Source organism: Dipodomys merriami, unplaced genomic scaffold (genome assembly GCF_024711535.1).
Source record: "Dipodomys merriami isolate MVZ:Mamm:240054 unplaced genomic scaffold, mDipMer1.0.p SCAF_290, whole genome shotgun sequence".
Lineage (NCBI taxonomy): Eukaryota > Metazoa > Chordata > Mammalia > Rodentia > Heteromyidae > Dipodomys > Dipodomys merriami.
Window position 1 is genome coordinate 764844 of NW_027204382.1, and position 26446 is coordinate 791289.

At 34.6% G+C, this 26446-nt stretch overlaps 1 protein-coding gene across 4 annotated transcripts in view; it reads left to right on the forward strand.

The window, feature by feature from the left end:
• Positions 1-26446, forward strand: part of LOC138839049 (vacuolar protein sorting-associated protein 54) — a 98878-nt gene that overhangs the window by 38545 nt on the left and 33887 nt on the right. For all 4 annotated transcript variants that reach the window (XR_011375822.1, XM_070038699.1, XM_070038701.1 and 1 more), the window contains exons 7-12: positions 1709-2094; positions 11722-11848; positions 12798-12905; positions 15324-15379; positions 18405-18501; positions 24555-24892. Coding sequence is in view for 3 of the 4 variants with exons in the window: in XM_070038699.1 (XP_069894800.1) it covers positions 1709-2094; positions 11722-11848; positions 12798-12905; positions 15324-15379; positions 18405-18501; positions 24555-24892 (1112 nt within the window). In the remaining variant the exon portion in view is untranslated. The remainder of the gene's footprint in view (positions 1-1708; positions 2095-11721; positions 11849-12797; positions 12906-15323; positions 15380-18404; positions 18502-24554; positions 24893-26446) is intronic.

The window sequence follows — 26446 nt, forward strand, 5'->3', positions numbered from 1 at the left end:
TAGGGAAGCACTTAGTGATAGCATTTGTTTACATTTTGACAAAGTTCCTTACTTTATTTTGGATGGTAAAATAGTCCAGAGATTGACAGTAGCATATAAATTCTATTCTATCCTAAAGGATTTATCCATTTTCCAATTACTATTCTGAGGATTGACTCCACTTGAGCTTACAATCCATCCTACAATGGTGGTCCAGATTGCTTTTTTTTAGGGAAATAAATAACAGCTATACTGAAGATGAAAACAAGACAGCATTTCCTATTTGTAATCTATTAGATATTCTAATAGATTATTGAAAAAATACAACAGAAGTTATGAGTGATGCCTGTGGTTTAAAGAACACTTTAAGATATTTAGAAGTAGTGCCTGAAATCTGAACTATTAAAGTTAAAAAAGAAAATCACTAGAGACATTGCAAGATAATGTAGTCAAAAAAGTCATCTACAGTTAGAAAAGAAGTCCAGATTTGAAACTAAAAGAGCATAATACAAATTATAAGAATCTTGGTTGTAATAAAATACACTTGAATTGTTGAAGGTATTTCTTAATTTTGAAGAGTATAGTACATTAAAGACAAAAATTTATGAATAGCCTTGAAAAAACATTCTAAATGAATTCCAATATATTCTACAGTTTATGACTAAAACATCTGTCTTGTATTTTGAAACAGCAAGTAAAAAGAGCTTCAGTTTTTTAATTTTTATTATTTTTTATTTTTGTCGGTCGTGGGCCTGAACTCCAGGCCTGGGTGCTGTCCCTCAGCTCTTCAGCTCAAGGCTAGTGCTCTACCACTTGAGCCACAGCACTGCTTCCAGCCTTTTCTGCTTATGTGGTGCTGGTGAACCTAAACCAGGGCCTCAAGCATACAAGGCAAGCACTCTACCACTGAGCCACCTTCCCAGCCCAAGAGCTTCAGTTTTTGAGACTGACAGATGTGGGTTAACATTTGAGTTTCTTTTTTTTTTTTTTTTTTTTTTTGGCTACTTGCTTACAATATAACTTTATTCAAGGTATTTAATGTGTATAAGTTTCCTCATTTGTAAAATGAGAATAATTATATGCTAATGATGTTAAAATGAGAAAAAAAGCTAGATGTATATAAAATACTCAGCACACAGAAAGAAGAGGTCAGTAAGTGGAAACTATAATCCTCTACTTCAGTGAATGATATATGTTTGATGTTGGTGTAGGCTGAAGAGACTTTTAAAACTAGAATTATAATCTGATAATTGTAGATTGTGAAAATAGTTGGCCTTTGTACAGTAGTAATGACAGGAACTGAGGAAGAAGGTGAATCATCTTTTGTTGGTTTTGGGGTAGCACCTTTCATCTCCTTTCCATTATTATTATTTTTTTTTTGTTACGGTCGTGGGGCCTGAACTCTGGGCCTGGGCGCTGTCCCTCAGCTCTTCAGCTCAAGGCTAGCGCTCTACCACTTGAGCCAGAGCACCACTTCTGGCTTTTTTCTTTTTGCTTATGTGGTGCTGATGAACCTAACCGAGGGCCTCAAGCATACAAGGCAAGCACTCTACCACTGAGCCCCCTTCCCAGCCCCCTCCTTTCCATTGTTTTGAAGAACCTGTAATGAAACAATTCACATTTATTATTTAAAATACATGTGGAAATATTTTATCATTTCTGGACAGTATTTACATATCCAAGAAAGGTATACTTACAATCATGATTTTTTTTTTCCATTTCTTTTAAGCTGAGCCATTACCTGGACATTGTGGAAGTAAACATTGCTCATCAGATCTCTCTACGTTCAGAAGCATTTTTTCATGCAATGACCTCTCAACATGAATTGCAGGACTACCTCAAGAAAACTTCCCAGGCTGTAAAAATGCTTCGTGACAAAATTGCACAGATTGATAAAGTAATGTGTGAAGGATCACTACATATTTTAAGACTGGCACTTACCAGAAATAATTGTGTTAAAGTATACAATAAACTGAAGTTAATGGCCACTGTACACCAAACTCAGCCTACAGTGCAGGTGTTATTATCTACTTCTGAATTTGTTGGCGCATTGGACTTAATAGCAACAACGCAAGAGGTTCTACAGCAGGAATTACAGGGCATTCATAGCTTCCGGTATGTCTGTTAAGTAAGCCATTAGAAGTAATGTTAGCAAACTTTAAAAGATAATATTAGGATGTAATGTTAAAAGTATACATGTATTCTAAGTATTTCAGATTGGTCTGCTTAATAATATTATTCTGACACAAGACAAACACTGTAAGGAATATTTACAAGACTTATAGAGAAACAAAATTTCTAGGAGATAAATATAATAACAGCAAATCACAGTTTGGAAAGTTGAAATAGCTTTGGGTAAATATGGAGAATTAGTATTTTTAAATTCATTTTTAAAGATTTAAACATTTTATTTTATTTTTGTTGGTCATGGGGCTTGAACTATGGGCCTGGGTACTGTCCCTGAGCACTTCAGTTCAAGGTGAGCACTTTACCACTTGAGCCACAGTGCCACTTCCAGTTTTCTGGTGGTTAATTGGAGATAAAAAGTATCACAGACTTTCCTGCCTGGGCTGGCTTTGAACCATGATCCTCACTCAGATCTCAGCCTCCTGAATAGCTAGGATTACAGGCGTGAGCCACCAGCTCCCAGCTTTAAAATTTTTATTTATTGCTTAGAGAATGTTGGATTCACATTCAGGGTCTTGCATTTGCCATGCTTTACCACTTGACCTGTGCCTTCAGCCTTATTTTTGAGATAGTGTGTTGCTTTTTGCCCTGGTATGTGCCTGAACTTTGATCTACCTACTGTGGATTTCCTATTGTTGTGATTATAGGCATGTGCCAATGTATCTAGTTTCTCTTGTTGGAGAAAATCTTGTGGACTTTTCTGCATGAGCTAGCCTGGGTACCTTTATCCTTTTAGTTTCAACATTCTATGTAACTTGGAGTGACAGGCATATTCCACTGCACCCAGCTATTAGAATAGGTCTTGGAAAGTTTTATGCCTTAAGCTACCATCCTCTCAATTTCAGTCTCCCAAGTACTTAGAATTACAAGCATGAACCACTGGCACCCAGCTATAAAACTTTATAGTAGGTTTTAAATAAATTCATTTCTAATTTGCAATCTACTTTTATTTATTTATTTATTTATTTATTTATTTATTTATTTATTTATTTATTTATTGGTCAGTTATGGGGCTGAGTTCTTCAGCTCAAGGCAAAATGCTCTACAACTTGAGGCACAACGCCACTTCCAGTTTTCCGAGTGGTTAACTGGAGATAAGAGTCTCATGGACTTTACTGCCTGGGCTGGCTTTGAACTCTGATCCTTAGATCTCAGCTTCCTGAGTAGCTAGGATTATAGGCATGAGCCACCAGCACCCTCTTATTTTTTAAATGGGGTCATCTGTTTATGTGTAGGACAGTCTGGACCACAGTTCATCTGGGATGACTGGCACATGCCACCACACCCAGTTTTTATAGATTGAGATTGCAGTCTGTTTTTTATAGTATAAAAAAATCCACATTAAGCCAAGCACTGGTGGCTCATGCCTATAATCTTAGATAGTCAGGAGGCCGAGATCTGAGGATCATGGTTGAAGCCAGGCTGAGCAGGAAAGGCTATGAGATGCATATCTCCAATTAAACATGAAAAAACTAAGTGGAGCTATAGTTCAAGTGGTCGAGTACTAGCCTTTACCATAAAAGCTCAGGAACAGCAGTCAGACCATGAGTTCAAGGACTGGCACACACATATATAAGTTTTCCACACCATGATAGGAAAGGCACAAAGTTCTTACTTTGAAAACATCTTTAGAAAGGAAAGAGAGCCAGGCTCTGGTGGCTCACATCTGTATTCCAAGCTACTCATAAGGCTAAGATCTAAGGATTGAAGTTCAAAGCCAGCCAGGGCAGGAAAGTCCATGAAACTCTTATCCCTAGTTAACCATGAGAAAACAAAGTGGTGCTGTGGCTCAGATAGTAGAGTGCTTGCCTTGAGCAAACAAGCCAGGAAGAGAAAAGATGCCTGTGGCAGGCCCTGAGTTGATTCCTAGCAACAAAAAGCCAAAAACTAAATAAAAACTTTGTAGAAAACATAATGTTTGAAATTATATATAAAAATTCCTTAGGATTACAATTTTAGATTTTCTGTGTGAAATCATGTTAGTGTTTTTTATACCCAAATGAAAATTATTAACATTTTATTCAGCTAATAAGCAGTTATTCAGTGTTCTTATAGAAGTTACTATCTTCTGGAAATCTCATCCAAACCTTTCACAGATGATATTTAATATGTTCTGGGAAAGACAGCTTCAAAATAACTTTATTTCAATTGAATTATGAATTCTTTATATGGTTGGAATATTGATGTATAAAGCACTATTGAATTCTTAAGTAGTTTTATTCATAGATTTAGGAATGGTACTTGCGTACATACTACAATGTCACACACCAGGTGAATAGTAAATAACAGAACAAAATGCTCTCTGCTCTGTCTCTGCAGTTTGTTTGGAGGGGTGTGAGACAGGTATTGCTATGTTAAAACAGGACTGTGATGAGTGTACAATTACTGTGAAACTCTGACCTCTTAGAGAATTTGTTGAAAACTATCATTGGAACTTCTTTACATAAAAATATACTTGTATGTAAACTTTTGCAATTAAAATTTCAGGGCAAACCGTGGATATTTGAAGCCTAATTTGGGTTCTGCAACATGGAACCCAAAGTGACTACACGATTTCTAATTGCCCTTTCACCTCTGAAATTTAATTTTTTTTAGTTTGTGTGATATATTTAAAATAATCAGTTTTTCAGAAAAATTGGCTTCCATGGTGACAGAAACTGTATTTTTCGTTTGTTACTTCTATATAAAAAAATGAATGTTGATGAATATCAGAGCCAATATCTTTCACATAATAAAGAGCTAAGGAATAGAATCAAAGATTGAATGTTTTCTTACTAAACACCAACCCTAAACTTGTTTTAACTTTTACCCCAATAGTCATATGCTTTTATTTTCCTTGTCTCATACTTTTGTAATCAGTAGTATTAATGAAAATTGTAGTTATCCAAAACTGTGTGGAAAAAATTTAGGAGCAGAGTTTTTATGAATGTTTTATGATGGATTGAATTACAGAATATAAATATTATTTGTGTTTATTCCTAATTTGGGTACTCATTCATTTATCCATTCATTCATTGTTGTGCTAGGGATCAAATCCAGGCCTGTGCCATGCTAGGCTAGTGCTCTACTACTGAACTAAATCCCCAGTCCTTTTAATCTTCAGTTTTACATTTTTAGTTTGTACTTTAATGCAAATGACAAAATAGTTTTAAAAATTGTGTAAGCTGTTTGGGGTTATTGCTCAAGTGCTTTTCTAGTGTATACTAGGCCCTAGTTTCATTTCCAGAACTGCAAAAAATTTTTAAATGTTTAAGTTTTCTTAGGGTTGGGGTTATAACTCAGTGGAAGAGCCCTTGCCTTCCATGCTTGATACCGTGTGTTTGATCACTAGCATAGGGGAAGCAAAATAAACAGGTGTTGGGTATGTGATTTTAAAAAGTCTTTAAAATGTTGTACATAGCTACATTTTTCTCATGTTTCTGTTACTTTCTTTACAACTTACATGTGTAAAGATGGTTTACTTGTCATGTAAAATGTTTCAGTAAAGCTGCTTAGTAAATGTCAGTTCCAGGATATAACTAACTTTATTAAAGTTTGATATCTCCATATGCAAGTAATTTGCAAAATTAAAAATACTCTAAAATATTTCTCTAGTCAAAGAAGAATATTGATCTATACTTGAAGACTAATTTTTTTTTATAACTTTTGTACTTTGTTTTAAATGTGTTAAATTCTAACTGGTGATTTACTTCTTGTTTTTGTCTTTCCTTTTTGTTATAAGGTTGTTAAGTATCAACATTACTTTCTTGTATAACTTCACAAATATTTTTAAGGCCTTTTAACTTTGTTTGGAAACAATTCATTTTAGATCTTTTATTATTTTGTCTAATGCATCAGGAAGTATGTGTATTACAGGTTTCTTGTCTTCTGTAAACATTAATGGCATAAATCATGTTTTTAATTTATGAAAATGTTTATGTTTTATCAGTAGGAATTTCACCTACTTTGTTTTCCTTTCTGACCAAATTTTAGTTAGTCATTTTCCTAGAATTTATCTTAGAAATGTGTAGGATCAACTTGGCACCAGTGGCTCAAGCCTATAATCATAGCTATTCAGGAGGCTGAGAGCTGAGGATCAAGGTTCAAAGCCAGCTCAGACAGGAAAGTCTGTGAGACACTTACCCAGTTAAGCACCAGAAAACCAGAAGTGATACTGTGGCTCAAGTGGCAGAACGCTTGTCTTGAGGTAAAGAGCTCAGGCCCACAGTTCAAGCCCTGCAACAGACCAAAAGAAAAAAAGAAAAGCATAACATCTTAATATTTGAAATCTTTTTCTTGGCAGGTCAACAAAGGATTTGTTAATTAAGGGTGTGTGTGTGCATGCGTGCGTGCGTGTGTGCGTGCGTGTGTGTTGTTGTTACCAGAGCCTTTTTTGGAGGTTTATAGGACATGAAATCTTGTGGACTTTGCTACTTAGTTTAGCTTTTGAACAATGATTCTCAAATCTTAGCCTCTTGAGTAGCTAGAATTACAGGTGTAAACCATTGGTACTTGACAATTACATATTTTATGGATATTATTTTGCTTTTGTATATTTTGTTCTTTCTATTGCTTTACTTATACTTCAATTTTTAGAAGTTACTACAAATACAGAACCCTATTTATTTATTCCAGTACTGGGGCTTGAATTTAGGGCAATCTCTCCAGTCCTGGGGCTTGAACTCTGAGCCTAGGTGCTGTCCCTGAGCTTTTTGTGCTCAAAACTAATGCTCTACCACTTCAGCCACAGCTCCACTTCTGGCTTTTTGGTGTTTAATTTTGGAGATATGGGTCTCATGGACTTTTTTGCCTGGGCTGACTTTGAACCAAGATCTTGAGATCTCAGCCTCCTGACCAGCTAGGCATGAGCTAGTGATGCCCGGAGATTTAGAACAATTCTTGCTTGGCTTTCTTCCTCAAGGTTGGTGCTTTATCAATTGAGTCACATCTTCAGTTTGAGTAATTGTAGACTTTTCTGTTCAGATGACTTGGAGCCATGATCCTGCAGGTCTTAGCTTCCTGAGTAGCTGGAATTACAGGTGTGAGCCATCAGTCCCTAATCTAATTCTTGTTTCTAAAAAAGAACTTGAAAAATTCTTGAAATTATGTGTGTTAACAATATCTAGAAAATGTACAATATATGTATTTTCTTTTTTCTCATTCATTTTGTAGCTTTTGACCTTGAAATTATTTGCTGTTTAACTTTGTCTTGTGATTTCTGAACTCCCAAAGTACCCTTTATATTCTCCTATGATAACAACAGTCTATCTATCTTAAAGTTATTTGTGTTTTTTAGTCTGTTGGGTTTTAAATGTCAGGCAAAATAGCTGTGCCTACATATCTTTTTTCTTTTTCTTTCCATGACCTTTGGATTATGGGCTGAGCTTTCTGGTCTATTTGCATAGTTTGGTTTTGTAATTTTAAAATAATTTACTGCCTGCCTAAAATTTTTGCAAAAGTGGGCAGTTTTAATTATTGGGAAATAAATATTTTAAACTATCACAAAAAGAAATTCTATTAGCAATGAAATGACTGAAATAATATATATTATTTATACTTTATACTAATTTAAAGGAATTGCTAAGGTTAATGATCATCCAGAATGGATGGGCCTCAACCTACTCTTCAGTATTGGTTACTTGCAAGTTTTGATACAGGAAAGCTTTAATTACTTTACAATTCAGGACTGTTATATTTTGCTTTTTATATTGTAAAGATTTATGGAGGAACTTTTAAGTTTTCATTATTTTTGTTAATTTTTTTTACTATTTTATTATCACTATTAATTAGAGCTATCAGCCAACAATTGAGGACAGTCATCAAATACATTAGAACTCTGAACCAATACCATGCTAAGTATATTGCATGTATTATTTACCCTTACAAAAACTGAGATAGGTAATATCCCTATTTTGACAGATATGAAAACTGGAGCTTACAAAGTCTTGGATAACTCGTTCTAGGTCATACAAGACCTGAAAAGCTATACTTCTTAATGTAGTAAGTGACCATATTAGAAGATCTCAAACATTACTCTGAATATCAGTGCTAATTTTATAATGTTATAGATTTAAAATTGTGAAGTTATGCTGTTGATTTGCTGAGCCAGGAACAAACATAATTTTTGACAAGAATTAATGGCTGGATGTTGGTAGCTCACACCTGTAAGCCCACCTACACAGGAGGCTAAGATCTGAGGATAGCAGTTCAAAGTCCATGAGATTCTTATCTCCAAGTAAGCACCAAAAAAGCTGAAAGTGACGTTGCCACTCAAAGTGGCAGAGCACTAACTTTGAACACAAAAGCTCAGGAATAGTGCCCAGCCCTGAGTTCAAGCCCCAAGACTTCCCTTCTCTCCTCCCAAAATAAATAATGAAACTAGTTTGTTTCCTGTTGCAGACCTTTTTATTTCTTTGCACCATTCTCAGTATTAAACTCTACAGCGTGAGCTATTCCTGTAGCCATTGTTAAATTAATTATCTATTTTATTTTAAAGGTAAAGTCCTAGTAACTTTGCCTGAGTTAGCTTCAGACTAAATCTTATACCTGCCTCCCAAGTAGCTGGGATTTCAGTCTGTGTTACCATGCCTGGTTCTTTTCTTTCTTTCTTTTCTTTCTTTCTTTCTTTCTTTCTTTCTTTCTTTCTTTCTTTCTTTCTTTCTTTCTTTCTTTCTTTCTCTTTTTTTCTTTTCTTTCCTTCCTTCCTTCCTTCCTTCCTTCCTTTCTTTCTTTCTTTCTTTCTTTCTTTCTTTCTTTCTTTCTTTCTTTCTTTCTTTCTTTCTTTCTCTTTCTTTCTTTCTCTTTCTTTCTTTCTTTCTTTCTTTCTTTCTTTCTTTCTTTCTTTCTTTCTTCCTTCCTTCCTTCCTTCCTTCCTTCCTTCCTTCCTTCCTTCCTTCCTTCCTTTCTTTCTTTCTTTCTTTCTTTCTTTCTTTCTTTCTTTCTTTCCTTTTTTTAAGAGAGGGTAGAAGCTAGGCATCCGTGAGTGGATCATGCCTGTAATCATAGCTATCAGGAGGCTGCTATATGTGAATTATGCTTGAAGCCAGCTTGGGCAGGAAAGTCCATGAGACTCTTATCTCCAATAAATTACTCAGAAAAAGCCAGAAATGATACTGTGGCTCAAGTGGTAGAGCAAAAGATGCTCAGGGAGAGTAATCAGGCCTTCTCTAAGTTCAAGCTCCAGGACTGGCAAAACAATAAAAGGTTTGAGAGTATTAAGAGTTTATTATATTTTCTAGCATCTTGTGGTTTTATTGACCAAATATAATCTTGAGATTCTATTTCAGGGATTATTATTGATTGTATCAAAAATATTCAACATATTATGGATTCTATAATTCTATATAATCTATAATTTAGATTTCAAATATTTTAGTAAGAAGGCTTTCACATTATATGCTTTGAGAAGAAGCCAAGATATCAGTAATTCAACTGTTTGAAAAGTTAGAGTTCTGTTGAGTTTATTGATCTCCCTAGGATAAATACTATCACATTTTTCTTACCTTTCCCACCTTTCTGTGATTATATTACAGTATACCCAGATATTATACCATATTCTATGGCATGTTTTCTCAATACAGATATCTCTTTCCTCTACCAGGCCCAAAATTGGTGTTTGAATGGCAAAAACATTGGATATTTTATGGTTGGAATGTACAGTAGCTGTGTGATATTAAAATTTTATGAGTTTTTTTATGTGTAACAAGGAATACAGATTGAGAAACATACAGTATACAGGCACTTCTTAATTCTTCTAAGAGTACATTCTGTTTCTTTTAAAAATGTATTACATTTATTTAAGTAGTTCCTAGTGGCCAGTATTGTGTTGTTTCCATTTCCTTGTTAACTATCAATAATAACGTAGTGAATATATGTTCTTTTGTATCTTTGTCAGTGCATCTTTGAGATAGATTTCAAGAAGTGGGATTCCTAGGTCAGAGGGTAATTACCTGTGCCATTTTGCTAGCTATTACCATATTACCATGATAGTATTTTAGTTTGTATTATTGAATATGTTCTGAATAAGTTTATTGTGCTATTTTGGTATCTTTTATGAGAAGTTCATTAATCTTCTCAAGGGTTCTAAGAAATATCTTTATATTACATTTGTAAACTTAATCTGTTATTTCAATTGTCAGATTTATTTTGGAATTGATCTTACCACCTAAGTTGTGTACAAATGATTTTAACTATTTCTTTAAAATTGTACCATATTCCAGATTTTTTTTCTGTAAAAGATAGATGTGGGCTTTTCCAAGTCAATGTGTATATTTATTTTATATGGTTGTTTTAAATTTATATTTAATCTAAAACCAAGTTTAGTTTAAAATTATCCCAAAGCAAAAAGTTGTGTGTGTGTGTGTGTGTGTGTGTGTGTGTGTGTGTGTGTGTGTGTGTGTGTGTGTATTATATATGCATGGGAGAGGGGCAATTCAGGCTGGCCTTAAATTTTTTTTTTTGTCGGTCATGGGGCTTGGACTCTGGGCCTGGGCACTATCCCTCAGCTCTTCAGCTCAAGGTGAGCGCTCTACCACTTGAGCCCCAGCGCCACTTCCAGTTTTCTGAGTGATTTATTGGAAATAAAAGTCTCACAGAATTTCCTGCCTGGGCTGACTTTGAACTGTGATCCTCAGATCTCAGCCTCCTGAATAGCTAGGATTACAGGTGTGAGCCACCAGTACCTGGGAATGGTCTTAAATTTATAGCTTCCTAGGATTATAAGCATTTATTACCATAACTCAATAGAGCTTTTTTTTTTAAAAAAATCAATTTTTGTGCTAGGACTAGCATCTGGGCCTTGAATGTGTTAGGTAAGTGTTGTAACAATGAGTTATATTCTCAAACCCAAGATGAGAGTTTTTAAAAATTAAAGTAAGTTGATGAATAAAACATAAAAGTTGTACTATTTAAAGTTATTTCCCTAAGGCAAGAACAGATTTTTCTTCTTCATTTCTTAATGCTTTAGACCAACAATGTTATCTAGGCTTATTGTTTCTATGAGGATATTAGACTGTGCAGTGAAAATCCCTTTGTAAATGACAGTACTGCTTTATTTTTACCTGTGTGTTCAAATGACTTACATTTAATGATCTTAGGGTTGGTATATAGTAACTCAGATTGATCATGACAGAGATTAAGTAGAATCAGTGTGATATCTGTGGTCCTTCACATGATTTCTGCTCACTTAGAACAGGGTCTGGTACAGAGTAGACATTTGATAGGCACTTGGATTTTTTGAATAAATGATTCTGGTTAGGGGACTATCATTACTCAGTAAATAATTAATGAAGAAATTAGAATATCTAAATATTTTTCTGTGACATAAAGTAGATCAGTTACCCAACTTTTCTACAACATATTTTACTTCTTTAGAGGTTAAAGATCTTTAATAAATTGAAAAATAGAATTCTGGACATGTTGTAAAATAATTTCAGCCATCTTGGCTGAAAACATCACTTTACTAAAACATCACATTATTGAACAGGCATTCAGCTAAAAAAGTTTGCCTCCTAGTTGCCTTGAAAGTAAACTTATGTTTTTAAAATGAAGATATGTAATTTATTTTTCCTTTTATAGGCATTTGGGATCACAACTTTGTGAATTAGAAAAGTTGATAGATAAAATGATGATTGCAGAATTTTCTACTTATTCTCACAATGATTTAAACAGGCCACTGGAAGATGACTGTCAAGTTTTAGAAGAGGTATGTGCCTTGAACTGTTGAAATTATTGATTAGTGTTACTTCCTGACATCTTTAGTTTAGAACAAACTTTTCAGGTTATGGTGAACAAAATTAGCTTCACTATCAAGATTTTGTCAGACCTATGAAGCCCTTCAGTAGCCATGTGATCTTAAGACACACCATAAATGTTGGGTATCCTATGAAATTAGAGAATAAAATTATTTTTTAACTTAAAAATTAGAATTGAAATGGGGCCTTCATAGCTTACAAAGCAATTTCAAAATAGATATATGGGGTGAGTAAATTAGTTTGTATTTTATGTGTGCACATATGTGTTAGAATTTGTTTTATAAAAAGTTACCATGCTAAACTTTTAGTCACTCAAATTCATTGAATACCTATAATGAACAGACTTTATGTCTGTATGTGCATATGCTTATATGTATATACATACTATATATCATAAACATTTTATGTTGATATATAAACCAAATCCATACATATCACACAGATATAAAACATGTTCATGATAGATACTCATATCTAGTAATTTCTCTGTGCTAATCATTGTCAGGGACTAGTAAAAACATCCAAAGTCCCTGACTGATGGTCAAGTGGTTACAGAGAGGTGTGCAAGCAGTTGACTTCCCATTAAAAATCCAGGTTGTCATTTCTGTCTTTTGGACTATGAATTAAAAACAGGCATTGGGACTATTTATTAATCATCAGTGGTAACTAGGCCAAAAGTACGAATATTATTTTGTTCCCAAACCAGATTTGTTACAGTGTTCTCCAAAACCTGGTAAGATTGCTTTGAGAGGGATTTTTTTTCTGACTTTTGGAAATACCAGGTGTAAGATAGAGATTTAAGAATCAGACAGAGCCCTTGTTGCTGATTATTTCTACCTCTATATTAGATTATTACAGATTTAAAATGTGAAATTACATAGTCTTCTTTTATTTTAATAGGAAAGACTAGTATCTCTTGTATTTGGACTTTTAAAGCAAAGAAAACTTAATTTTTTAGAAATCTATGGTGAAGAAATGATTATTGCAGCAAAGAATATCATTAAACAGGTAATTGTACCTTTTTATTTGATATGTGTTCTAGAATCTTATATGAAGTTTTATTTTTATGTCCCCTAAAATATATGTAATGTGTACTATAATAGAAATACTTCAGTGATTTTTTAAAAATTGAAAATATGGAAAAACAGAGCCTATCGGTCAAGATTATCTTTTTAAGAATATTCCTGTAAGTAGATTGATACTAAATTTTTATTATTGCCATCATAATGTACATATGATTTTGACCATAAATTTTATTTTATTTTATTTTTTTGGGCCCGGTCGTGGGGCCTGAACTCTGGGCCTGGGTGCTGTCCCTCAGCTCTTCAGCTCAAGGCTGGTGCTCTACCACTTGAGCCACAGCGCCACTTCCAGCTTTTTTCTTTTTGCTTATGTGGTGCTGAGGAATTGAACCCAGGGCCTCAGGCATGCAAGGCAAGCGCTCTACCACTGAGCCACCTTCCCAGCCCCTTGACCATAAATTTTAGTTAGAATTATTGTAAGCATTTTTTCTGTTTTGTGTTGCTCCTGGGATTTGACCTTGTCCTGGGCACTGTCCCTGAACTGCTTGTTAACGCTCTACTGCTTGAGCCGCAGCTTCATTTCTGGCTTTTTCTGAATAGTTTATTGGAGATAAGAGTCTCATGAACTTTCCTGTCCAGGCTGGCTTTGAACCATGATCCTAAGATCTCAGTCTCCTGAGTCGCTAGGATTACAAATGTGAGCCACTGGTGCTGAACTCATTTTCTTATTATAGAGGTCTTCAGAAACAACAAGTTAAATCATCAACAGTATGTTTGTTGCCTAAATCTTTTCAGCTTTCCATTACAGTGAATATTTAGGTGGTTTTCAATTGGAATAACACAGTGTTCTTCACTGGTCATATTAACATATGTTCTTAGACTAATTTTCAAAGTGAGGTTACTGGTCAGAGAGTGACATAATTTTTAAGTTGTTTAATATACAATACTGAATTGCTGTCTAAAAAGACTTTACAAGTTTTATGCTCAAGCAACACTAAATAAATTCATTTTATTTACCCTTATGATCAGAAATTAGGATTTTAAATGGAAATAGATGTGTTATTTAGTTTTTCATGATCTTCATTTTCACTGGAGTCCAGTTTTTTTGTATGAAAAAGATACTGCAATTTTAAATGTGTTTAGTAGGCTTAATTCATCATCATCCTTTTTTTTCTTTTCATTTTTTTTCTTTTGGTGCCAATACTGGGCTTTGAATTTAGAGTCTCATACTTTTAGCTTTTTCACTAAAAGTTATGAGCCACACCTCCACTTCTGGCTTTTTTCCCCCGTGTTAATTGAAGAAAAGAATCTCTTGGATTTGTGTGCCTGGATTGGCTTTGAACTGGCATCCTCAAATCTCAACTTTCTGAGTAGCTAGGATTACATGTGTGAGCCACTGACACACCCAGCTTTGTCATCGTTATATTAAATATACATATGAGTTTTAAATGTTTATATAAAAGTAAGCAAAAATTACTATCGTCTCTTAACCTGTCTCAAGCACATTAAAACACTATTTTTAAATTGGCATAAACATTTTGGAAAATTGTTGGCAACTGATGTTACATATACAAACTTTGCTATTCTTCATTTCAATTCCTAAGTATTTATAACAATGCTGCCAGGAACACTCTAAATTCCATCGTGATTGGGAAGAATTAAAGTATATTTATACAGTGGAATATTACACAGGATGAGAATGAGTATGTTATTCAAAACTGCACACACGAATATTATAGAGCTAATATAAAGCTAAAGAAGCCAGTCATACAAGTAAACACTATATGCCTCCACTTCTGTAAAATTCAGAAACAGGAAAAATTAATCTGTAGTTTAGAAATCAAAATAAAATCTTTTGCAATGAAATAGTAATTGGGAAGGAGGAAGAGGCAGCATTTAGTTCCATGAGTTGAATTTGGGTTGAACTGATGCATTCCATTTGTAAAAAAATACTTCATTATAAACGTTTGTATGATTTTTTATATATATTTTTCAATAACATTTTAATTTTGATATTTTCCTGAAGTTTAACTATAAATATTTTTTAACTTTAAAATTATCATATATTACAAAGAAATCTAAATCTCCAATATGTGTTTATTGGGAGGACATTTTAATATAGGGCTCATTCTTTGTTTCTCATAAGAGATACGTTCTTTTTCTAGTGAATGATTTTGAACAGCTTTAAATAGTAGGACATTTTAATTGTTATGTTTAAATATACCATAAAATAGTTAATGGGGTAAGATAATGATTTAGTATTTCAAACACCTTGGGTTAATATACAAGTCTGGAAAAATAATTGCTATACTGACAGTGCTTTCTACCATACAAATGGAACATGGAATACTTAGGATTCTGAAGACCATTAACTGAATTCTTTTTTTTTGCTTAAATTTTGCAGTGTGTGATTAATAAAGTTTCACAAATAGAAGATATAGACACAGATGTTGTTGTAAAGTAAGTATAAAGATATAGATTTGGTGGTTTTCATCAGGAAAAAGATGATTCAGAAATTAGAATAATTTAAGGAAGATTTAATTAAGGAATTGTTTACTGAGATTGGGACATTGTGTAAGAAAAATCACACCTAATAATGAAATACTTTTAAGAGATAAGAGAAAAGAGCAGTTAACAGAATTCAGGAGAATTGAGAGTAGAAATGAAAAATAGCTATGTCCTTGAGTAGGGGAAAGTAGTCAGCCTGAGGTTAGGTAACCCTCAGGAAGGGAAGGGAACTAGAGGAATAAGTACAATATGATGGCCCCTCCAATCTGCAGGAGTCCCATCAAAGACGAAGTCAGAAACCACAAATAATACTGAATCTCACATATGCAGTGTTTTTGTTTTGTTTTACTCTATATCTTGTAACATCGCCACATGACACAATTAATCTGTCCTTAAATGTTTCTGGTGCCTCCTTTGTATCACAACTCTTAGGCTTTGGGGCCACTATTAATTACAGTAAAAGTTACTTGGACAAAGAAATCAAGATACTGAGACAATTGATCTGATAACTGAGATAGGTACCAAGTGACTATGGTCAGCTTCCATTTACAGCAGGTCAAATTTATATCCTCGGTAGGTAGAAGCAGGTGTCATACTACTCAGAAAAGCACAGTTTGTAAAACTCAAAAGTTGTTTATTTCTGGGCTTTTCTATTTAGAGTCTTTAGACCATATTTAGTACAGGTTACCTTAACTGCAGAATATAAAGCTGAATGAGAGAAGGCGATTTTTGTGTCTTTACTTCTAGTCTTTACAAAGACTGCTCATTGTCCAAGCCCTGAAGGTTGGCCTCCCAAGACAGAGAGGATGGGTGGGAGAGGGAGAGAAGGAAGATAGGAAGCAGGGATTGTTTATTAATTATAGTGGGATAGCAAGTATTCATTTAATTTATTTAGCTATAATTAAAATTGAGCTCAAATTTAATTTTGAATTGCCTATGTTTCACTCTTGAAATTTCTAATCTTTTATTTTGAATAGTAATAAATATTTTATGACTGAATTTCTCATGTAGATATCTAAACTTTATGACTGCTTAAGATGAATAACAATGTGGAAACTGAAACCTCTCTGGGACAAACTCACAGAATGGGAGATTGTGGAATTTTAATTTTCATATTATTACTTAGTGCTGGATGCCAGTGGCTCACACCTATAATTCTAGCTACTCAGGAGGCTGAGGTCAGAGGATCATTGTTCAAAGCCAGCCTCATCAGGAAAGTCCGTGAGACTCTTATCTCCAGTTAACCACCAGAAAACCAGAAGTGATGCTGTGACTAAAGTGGTAGAGTGCTGGCCTTGAGCAAAAGACCTAAGGGATGGCTATGCCCAGGCCTTGAGTTCAATTCCACAACAAACCAACACACACACTCTCTCTCTCTCTCTCTCTCTCTCTCTCTCTCTCTCTCTCTCTCTCTCTCTCTCTCTCTCTCTCTCTCTCTCTCTCTCTCTCTCTCTGCCTGGTGAAAACTTGATTTCAGAATAAGTTGAAGCAACTGTAATAGTTGGAATTGGAGAATATGTCATTGACATTCTGTTTGGGCCAGTGGACATGAGTGTTGGTAACTCTTTCTTTTTGTCAATTTAACTAGAGAATTTACTATCTAATGCAGAGGTACTTTTTCTCTTTAATAGAATAAACCTCTGGATGCCACAGCATTTATTAACAATCTAAATTAATAAAATATATGGAGTTCTGTTTTTCATAAGTCTTTCTTTCTTTTCTTTTCTTTCTTTTGGTCCTAGGGCTTGAACTCTGGGCCTGGGTACTGTCCCTCAGCTCTTCAGCTCAAGGCTAGCGCTCTACCACTTGAGCCACAGTGCCACTTCCGGTTTTCTGGTGGTTTATTGGAGATAAGAGTCTCACGGACTTTTTCTGCCCAGGCTGACTTTGAACCTTGATCCTCCAATCTCAGCCTTCTGAGTAGCTAGGATTACAGGCGTGAGCCACCGGCACATGGCAGTATTTTATCTTTGAAGTTACTTATCAGTGTTGACTATCAATAATATTGGCTTATACAAAACATTAAAAAAATTGCAATGTCTTGCTCTAAGCCTCTTCAGTATTTACAACAACCACATAGATAGATTCTGTTGCTTTCCCCATATTAAAATGAGAAAATTAGAGCATGATGGAGCTAAGTCGACAAAGTTGCTCAGCTAGTAATCCTAATAAATATTTAGAATTTCCTCTCACTTGTGGCAAAGTATATTTTTTTACTTTGTAGTTAGCAAAGTAGGTTATTAAATTTGTTGAGGGAGATGTTTTCCTCCTCCTCCTCCTCCCTCCCTCCTCCTCCCTCCTTTTCCCTCCTCCATCCTTCTCCCTCCTCCTCTGTCCTCCTCCTCCCTCCTCCTCCTTTCCTTTTCCTCCCCCTTCCTCTCCTCCCCCTTTTTTCTTCAGCTAGTTCTGGGACTTGAACTCAGGGCCTCGGCACTGTTTCTGAGCTTCTCTGTGCTCAAGGCTAGCGCTCTACCACTTGAACCACAGTACCACTTCCAGCCTTTTCTGTTTATGTGGTACTAAGGAATAGAACCCAGTGCTTCATGCATGTAGACAAGCACTCTACCACTAAGCCACATTCCCAGCCCTGTGTTCTTATTTTTAATTACAGATGATGTCATTACTCTTAACCAAAACTGATTGATGTTTTTCTGTAAACACAGCACATTCACATGGGATCAAATGTATGCTTGTACATGATTAGACTTAAAGGTATTTAAATAAGTAGTTGATTAGTAATTGACCAGCTCAAAGATTCTATTATTTTTGAGAGTTGGATAAATTTTTATTATAAAATTTTTATATTTAAAAAATTTATAATAAAATATTTCTAATTTTTTGAGCATTTCTATTTTATTTATATTATGTTTTTTATCATATACGTTTAATCATATTTGATAGTGTTTTCTCCAGCCTAAAGATATTTTATATTGGTTTAGAGTGATCAATTATTTTTGTTTAAACTATTTTTTTTTAGGCTTGCAGATCAGATGAGAATGTTGAATTTCCCCCAGTGGTTTGACTTATTAAAGGATATTTTCTCTAAGTTTACAATTTTCCTACAGAGAGTTAAGGTAAGCTTATCTATCGGCTTGTCTAGAATATCTATAAGGTTAAGTCAACTTTCCACATATATATATTTATATTTATGTATATGTATGTATATATATTATGTATACAGCTATATGTACAAACTGCATAAAAGTTTTTTCTGTATCTTTCTTTTTTCTTCTTTTTTTTTTTTTTTTTTTGCCAGGCCTGAGGCTTTGAACTCAGGGCCTGTGCATTGTCCCTAAGCTTCTTTTGCTGAAAGCTAGCACTCTACCATTTGAGCCACAGAGTCACCTCTGGCTTCTTCTGTTTGTGTGGTATTGGGAATCAAACCCAGGGCTTCATGCATGCTAGGCAAGCACTCTACCACTGAACCACATTCCCAGTCCCTATATCTTTATTTCTTACCGTAATTCTGAAGAAGTATATTTTTTAGTGCTAAAGAGTATTTTTAGTACTAAATTGGACAGATACGTTTAATTGATTTCATTTTTAAAAGATTAAAATATTAAAATGTAGAATTGTTTAATAAACAATCCATATCCATTCATATGAGTTATTTTACTCATTCCTTATTATAAATTAAATATTCAAAACACTTTTAAAGTATAGTTAGCTGAGTAGCTATAGCAATGTGCCTATAAAGTAAAATGAATTAAGAAATTAAATATCAGGCATGGAAATTATTTTCCTGGACTTAGATTTGCCTCTGTGCTGCTTCTGTTAGAGTATGAGGTAATCCTAGGTGCTGTTTTATAAAATATAAATGGTCACATTTTTGTTAAAACTACCTTCTTTGTCACTGCTCTTATATAGGAGTCAAGTAATTTTCCAGTTGTAGCTATAAATTTTCATAATTAAGGACTCGAGTGCTGATCAGTATTATCCAAAGATTTTTTTCTGTCTGTGATAATTACTGTCCAAGAATTTATCCTGACTTTCTAGCTCATGAATTGCAAAATGAATGGGGTGTGTACATACACCTCTATTATATATTTTGATGCTAGTTTATATTGTATGATAAGGAGTTACCTGAACTCACACATATAGTATCTGTTTCATAGTTAGAATTGAGTTTACCTATTAAAATTGTATACAAGGAAATTAGAGGTGTTATAGTACTTGCCATCTGTTAGAGAGTCAGAAAATGCTGAGAAAACAGCCAAACATTTATCAGTATTTACTAGTGGTATTACAATGTACTTTTTTCTTTCTGGTCTGAACACCCCAGTTCTACTTAACTTGCAGATTGCAGTTTGGAGCACATCTGAACACTGCCAAGATCTAGGACATTCTTTAGGGCTTGAGGACTCTGGGCCAGTTGGTTGAGGGAGGATGTAGAAGGACTGTTTGAAGGTCTCTGTAGTTAAACACCGAGCTGTTCCCTATTTGTCAGCTATAAAGAGAGAAGTTTTTATTTTGTTTGGACATTTGAGAATAAATTGATGATCAGCAATTCATGATCAACACGTTTTAGACATCTACCTTTCTAAGAACATAACTTGGGTCATGGGACAGTATTAGCTGAGACCCAAACTGCAACTACTCATTCTTTTTCCCAAGTCCAAGTATTTGATTCCCTCCAGAAATCTGTGGTGGTGCTGGACATGCTACACTATATCTTTAGAGTATGGACCATGCCTCAAGACTTACATAGATTAGTCCCAAAATGTTTTTGATCTGTGTAATGATGAGATGATCTTTTGTTTCTTTATGTTTCTCTAGTATTTTCCCCCCCAAATACCAGTATATTTCAAGTAAGTTAGTAGTGTAATAGATACCAGAGAAGACTGTTCTTCAGCTAAAGATCTTTTTGTATTGGTTGAAAATAGTCCCAACTATTAGATGGCCTAGACAATGGACTCAGGAGGAATTATCCTATTATCAACAAAATTTTCTGAAGGAAAATGGTTAATTTTTTATATATACTACTGCAACTGATGGAGTCTTCATTAATTTCTCTTTCATCTTCTTGTACTGAATAGCTCAAAATTCAATATCCAAGTAACAAGTATTTTGGCACATGATCTTCCACAAAAGATTTTATGTTTTTCACATTCATCCTCTGCATCCAAATCATCTGTGTCTTCTGATTTACTTTTCTCTGTGGTTCCCAGAGTTAGTTTTTTAAGAGACATTTTTTGTTTTCCACTAACAAAAGTAACTGTCCTACCTGGAGCATAACTTGTGGGTTTTATTTCTTGGTTGAGATTATTTTTGTGATAGATAACAGTTACTCTCTTTCTCTGCATTTGGCTTATTTACCATTTGGTTTTGCTTGTAATTTTTAAAATTTCTTGATAAAAGCTTGATGTGCTTATTGCTTGATATATACCAGTTAAAGTCTTACGTGCTGTGTGTGTGTGTTGTTGTTGTTATTGTTGTTCTTGTTCCTCTTGATGCAGACTAATTTTCCCCTGCATTTATTTCTATCATACTGGGGAAAATATCTTTATTATTAATCTTTAGATAAATGGATCAGCTCTCTCTTATCAGTATTCTGTCCCATGGATTGAGGTAGAATTTTTGTTTTTTGTAAATAGATACAGCAGATTTAATTGTAAGCTGTGATTTGCATGTAGCAATCTGGTATTTGTAGTTATTTTGAGTGGACTTGATAGGGCTTTGTTGAGAGCGATATACCTTTTTTATCATTATTTTGAGCAGTATGCTTTATATTAGATGATGAATATAGGTTTTCATTAAAGTTCAAACTTAATTTCTCGCTGGATGCTGGTGGCTCACACCTGTCATCCTAGCTACTCAGGAGGCTGAGATCTGAGGATCATGGTTAGAGCCTGCCCAAGCAGGAAAGTCTGTAAGACTGAGACTCTTATTTCCAATTAACTACCAGAAAACCAGAAGTGATGCTGTGGCTCAAATGGTAGAGCGCTCGTGTTGAGCTGAATTGCTCAAGGACAGCACCCACGCCCAGAGTTCAAGCCCCATGACCTACAAAAAACCCAAACCAAAACAGAACAAAAACATACTTTCTCTGATGGAATGTCTGAATGTCACAGTTTCAAAATTTTGCTTTGTATTTCTTTGAGTAAAGTTGCCATCTTGTGAACTGATTTTTTTGTGCCCTAAACTTCTAGTTCTTTCTTGGTTTGGGGTGTTTTGTTTTTTTGAGGCTTGGTTTTTAATAAGAAGTGAAGTCCCTCAGGATATTTTGCAAATTTTATAATATTTAGAGATTTGTTTCATATTAACATTAATATGATAAACTTAGCATTATATATTTCATATATGCTTTTTTCTTGTAATTTTTTATGATGCTTGAATCTTTCTAGACTTTTAAGTTAAATATACTCAAATAACCTATCCAAAGCCACCAATATTTCTAGAAATATGATGTCAATATAATATTTTTTGACATGTTGTTCAGTATTATCCCAGTAATGTCCTTTACTACAGGTTTTATTTCATAGTTTTGGTCTGTGTTCCAGTCATGATGATGCATTTCATTTAATTATTTTTGCCTCTTTAGCCAAGTCTTTTAATATTAAGTTATTTAGTATAAGAACAGAAGGTGCTCAACCTTTCAGAAGAAAAGATGTCACAGACTCTACTATATTGGTTAGAATCCCTAACGTGATTTTGTTGTTGTTGTTGTTGTTGTTGTTTGAGGTTTTGAGGACTAAACCCAGAGCCATGCACATGTCTAGGAAAGTGAGCTATCACTGAGCTACATCCTCAGCTCCCTAACTGTATTTGTTTTCTCTTCTGTATGATTTATAGAGGAATGGTAAAGTAAATTATCCCTGATACTTTCTTTACCATGGAATAGTAAGCAGCCAAGGACTTTTAATGGTATAAGAAAGTGCATATATTATAATGTTAAGAGACAAGGAAAGATATGAAACCTACTAATGTAATATGATCTCAGCTATGTTAATTTTTTTAATGGTTTTACATTGTCACAGAACAGAGTCAGCTTGTATTTTTGGTAGTTATGTTCACGTGGTTTGATTCAGTGTAATTTTTTTGCTAGGCATTAGTAGCTCATGTAATCCTAGCTGGTTAGGTGGTAGAGATGGATTATTGCAGTTTGAGTACAGTCCTTGCAGTAGCTGAGCATGGTGGTGTGTACCTGTCAACCCATCTGTGTGGGAAGCTGAGATTGGGAAGCTTGCGTTTCCAGGCCATTTCATTCCCAATCTTGGAGTGTTACCTTCTTTTCTCTAGCCCCTGGTAACCACCATTCTACTTTCTGTCTGTATGATTTGACTGTTCTAAGTACCTTTTATAAGTGGAACCATGCCGTAGTAGTAGTTATCCTTTATGACTGGCTTAATTTAGCATCATGTTCTCAAGATGTTGAGTATGATGTAGCATGTATTAGAATTCCCTTCCTTTTTCAAAATGGAATAATACACACACACACACACACACACACACACACACACACACACACACACACACACACACACACACACACACACACACACACACACACACACACACACACACACACACACACACACACACACACACACACACACACACACACACACACACACACACTACTTTTTGCTTATCCATTCATTTGCCAATGGCACTTTGAGTTATGTCTACCTTTCTTTGGCTACTATAAATTGTGCTATAATAAATGTGGGTCTCTAAATATCTCTTAGAATGTCTGCTTTCAGTTTTTTTGAGTCTATATGTAGAAATGGAACTGTTTTATGGTAATTCCAATTTTTTTTTTTTTTTTTTAGTTGGTTGTGGGCCTTGGGTGCTGTCCCTCAGCTCTTTAGCTCAAGGAGAGCTGACTTTTCCTGCCCAGGCTGGCTTTGAACCAGGATCCTCAGATCTCATCCTCTTGAGTAGCTAGGATTACAGGCATGAGCCACCAGCACCCAGCTGTAATTCCAGTTTTTTGAGGAACTTCTACATTCTCTTATATAACAGTTGTAAAATTTCACATTCCTACCAATAGTGCACAAAGTTTCTACTTTCTCCACATCTTTGCTAACACAAGTATAAATCAATACCTATTTGCTGGTTTGCTTGAGAGTCATCTTAATGGGTGTGAGATGGCATTTCACTGTGATTTAAATCTCTTTGGAGATTGTCTTCTTTTCTTATTATTTAATCAGATTAGTTTCTCATGGTTAAATTGCAAATCTGCTTTATATATATATACATACACATACACATATATATGTGTGTGTGTGTGTGTGTGTGTGTGTGTGTGTGTGTGTGTGTGTGTGTGTGTGTGTGTGTATATATATATATATATATATATATATATATATATATATTCTGGATTTTAACCAGGCATATGACTTAAGGATATCTTCTCATATTCCATATGTTGTCTTTTTACTCTGTTAATTGTATCTTTTGATGTGTCGATTTTTATTTTGATGAATTTATATTTTTTTTAATTGCCTATGCTTTTGATCCTAACCAGGATACCAGTTTCTAGTCAAGGGTCTTGGCATTTCTCCCCTACTTTTTCTATAATTTTAGGTGTTGTGTTTAGGTCTTTATCTACTTTGAAATAAGTTTTCTATGTGGTTATCAGGTTGATAATAAAATACCTGAAAATGATATTTTGTGAGTGGGAAGAGGTTTAGTTTGGAAGTTCAAGAGGAAGGTGCTGAAGAAGATAAGAACCATCTTGGAGTGTTAGAAGTGTAGGCAAAGAGCCAGAATGTCTAGAATAGTGATTAAATAGCTGGGAGACAGTATGAAATAAGAGTGGGGGGAAAGCCTCAGCATGTGAATTATTATTATTTGAGGCAGCCATATCAACTAATATGATTCTTCAGGCAAATTATGAAAGTATAGAATAGCTGATTTAAGAGGTGAGAGAAATTAATGTAATATAGTTTTGGGAGATTTTCACTTTAAAAAATCAGTAAAAATATAAATATCCTAAGCTTTAGAGTTTTTTTAATCACTCTTGTGATATAATGAAATATTAGTAGAAATTCTGATATATATATATATACCTTGACTCATTTATTATCATTAATGTTTAGAATTATATACACAGAATTCACTTTAAGGAACTTCAAGTACAAGCTGTTATAAATCCTTTAAAAATATCTTTTTTTTTTGGTAGGCCACATTGAATATAATTCACAGTGTTGTTCTCTCAGTTCTTGACAAAAACCAAAGGGCTAGAGAACTGGAGGAGATTTCACAGCAGAAGAATGCTGCAAAAGACAATTCATTGGACACAGAGGTGGCTTATTTAACCCATGAAGGCATGTTTATAAGTGATGCATTCAGTGAGGGTGAATTAGCACCTTCAGTAGTTGATACTACCTCTCAAAGAAACGTGTCTCCAAATAGTGAGCCCTGCAGCAGCGATTCAGTATCTGAACCTGAATGTACTACTGATTCTTCATCCAGCAAAGAGCAGACATCATCATCTACTCCAGGAGGTGTGGATATTATGTGAGTATGGCAGCCATTACCAGAAAGAGAAGATATTGAATCATCTTATTAATGATTTCAGTAAGATTGAGGATTCAGTATATTCAGTACCCATCTACATTTTTGTCTTGGAACTGTAACAAAAGTGTATTAATTTTATGAAACATGTATCTCCTTTTGAAAATGCATAAGAAATATACAGGCAAGCACTGAAGCTTGTGGAGAAATTACAGAATTTTATGGATGGAAAAAAATATTAATTTACCAAATTATCTAATTAAATACCTCACTTCGGTAATAGAGTAACTGGTATGCAGAGAGCTTAGATGATTTAAAGGGCAGAACTAATTTTGCTTTGGTCATTTTTGTTTGGTTTTCCTTTTTTGGTATTGAAGTGTAAGCAAAGGCCCTGTACTTGCCAGGAGGCCCACCCTACCTCTATGACCCCAGCCCTGGTTGCTATACATACTATTATTATTATTTTTGTAAGGGTGTTATACAGAGGGAATAGTTATTTTTTGAGTAGGGTCTCACAGTTATGCTCAGGCCAATCTGAATCTTTATCTTTGTATTTGTGCTTCTCTCATACCTGAGATGACAGCTTTTTTTCCTTCCTTCCTTCCTTCCTTCCTTCCTTCCTTCCTTCCTTCCTTCCTTCCTTCCTTCCTTCCTTCCTTCCTTCCTTCCTTTCTTCCTTTCCTTTCCTTTCCTTTTTTTCCTTTCTCTTTTTTTTTTCTTTTTTGCAATGAAATAAAAAGAACTTGTTTCCATTTTCTGCAGTTCATTTTGCTAAATGTTATTTTATATGATCAGGCATTCTGCCTTTGTGCTTCTCTCTAAAGAATATCCTCTTTTGGTCTCATTGTGTGTGAATGCCTACAATCCTGTATAATTTATCATGTCCCAGTGTATTTTAGATCTAGCTTCTACATATTAGAGAAAACATGGGTTGTTTGTCTCTCCAGACTTGGCTTACCTTACTTAACATGATTTGTTCTAGGGCCATCCATTTCCCTGCACATGACATAATACTATACTTTCTAATGCCTGTGTAAATGTGTATATGTACCACATTTTTTGGATCCAGTCATCTATTGTAGGGCATTTGGGCTGTTTCCATAGCTTGGCTATTGTGAATAGTGCAGCAGTGAACCTGGATGTGCATGTGCAAGGGTCTTTATAGTATCCTGGCTCATGATGTTCTGAGTAGATGCCTAGGAGTGGTATGGGTGAGTCTTAGGAAAGATCTATGTTTAGTTTTTTTGAAGAACCTCCAGACTACTGTTTAGAGTGATTATACTCATTTATATTCCCACCAACAGTGTAATAAGGCTTCTTTATTCCCCACATCCCTGCCAACATTTGTCGTTGTTCAAATTCACAATGTTGGCCAATCTAACTGGGGTGAAATGATCTGAGAATTGTTTTGGTTTGCATTTCCTATATGGGTAGGGATGATAAGCATTCATCATGTGTTTCTTTGCCATTCTTACCCCTTCTCTCCTTAGTTCCTTTGCCCATTTAGTGGTTGGTCATTAGGTTTGGGTGGGGTTAGTTTCTTGAGCAGAAAGTCCT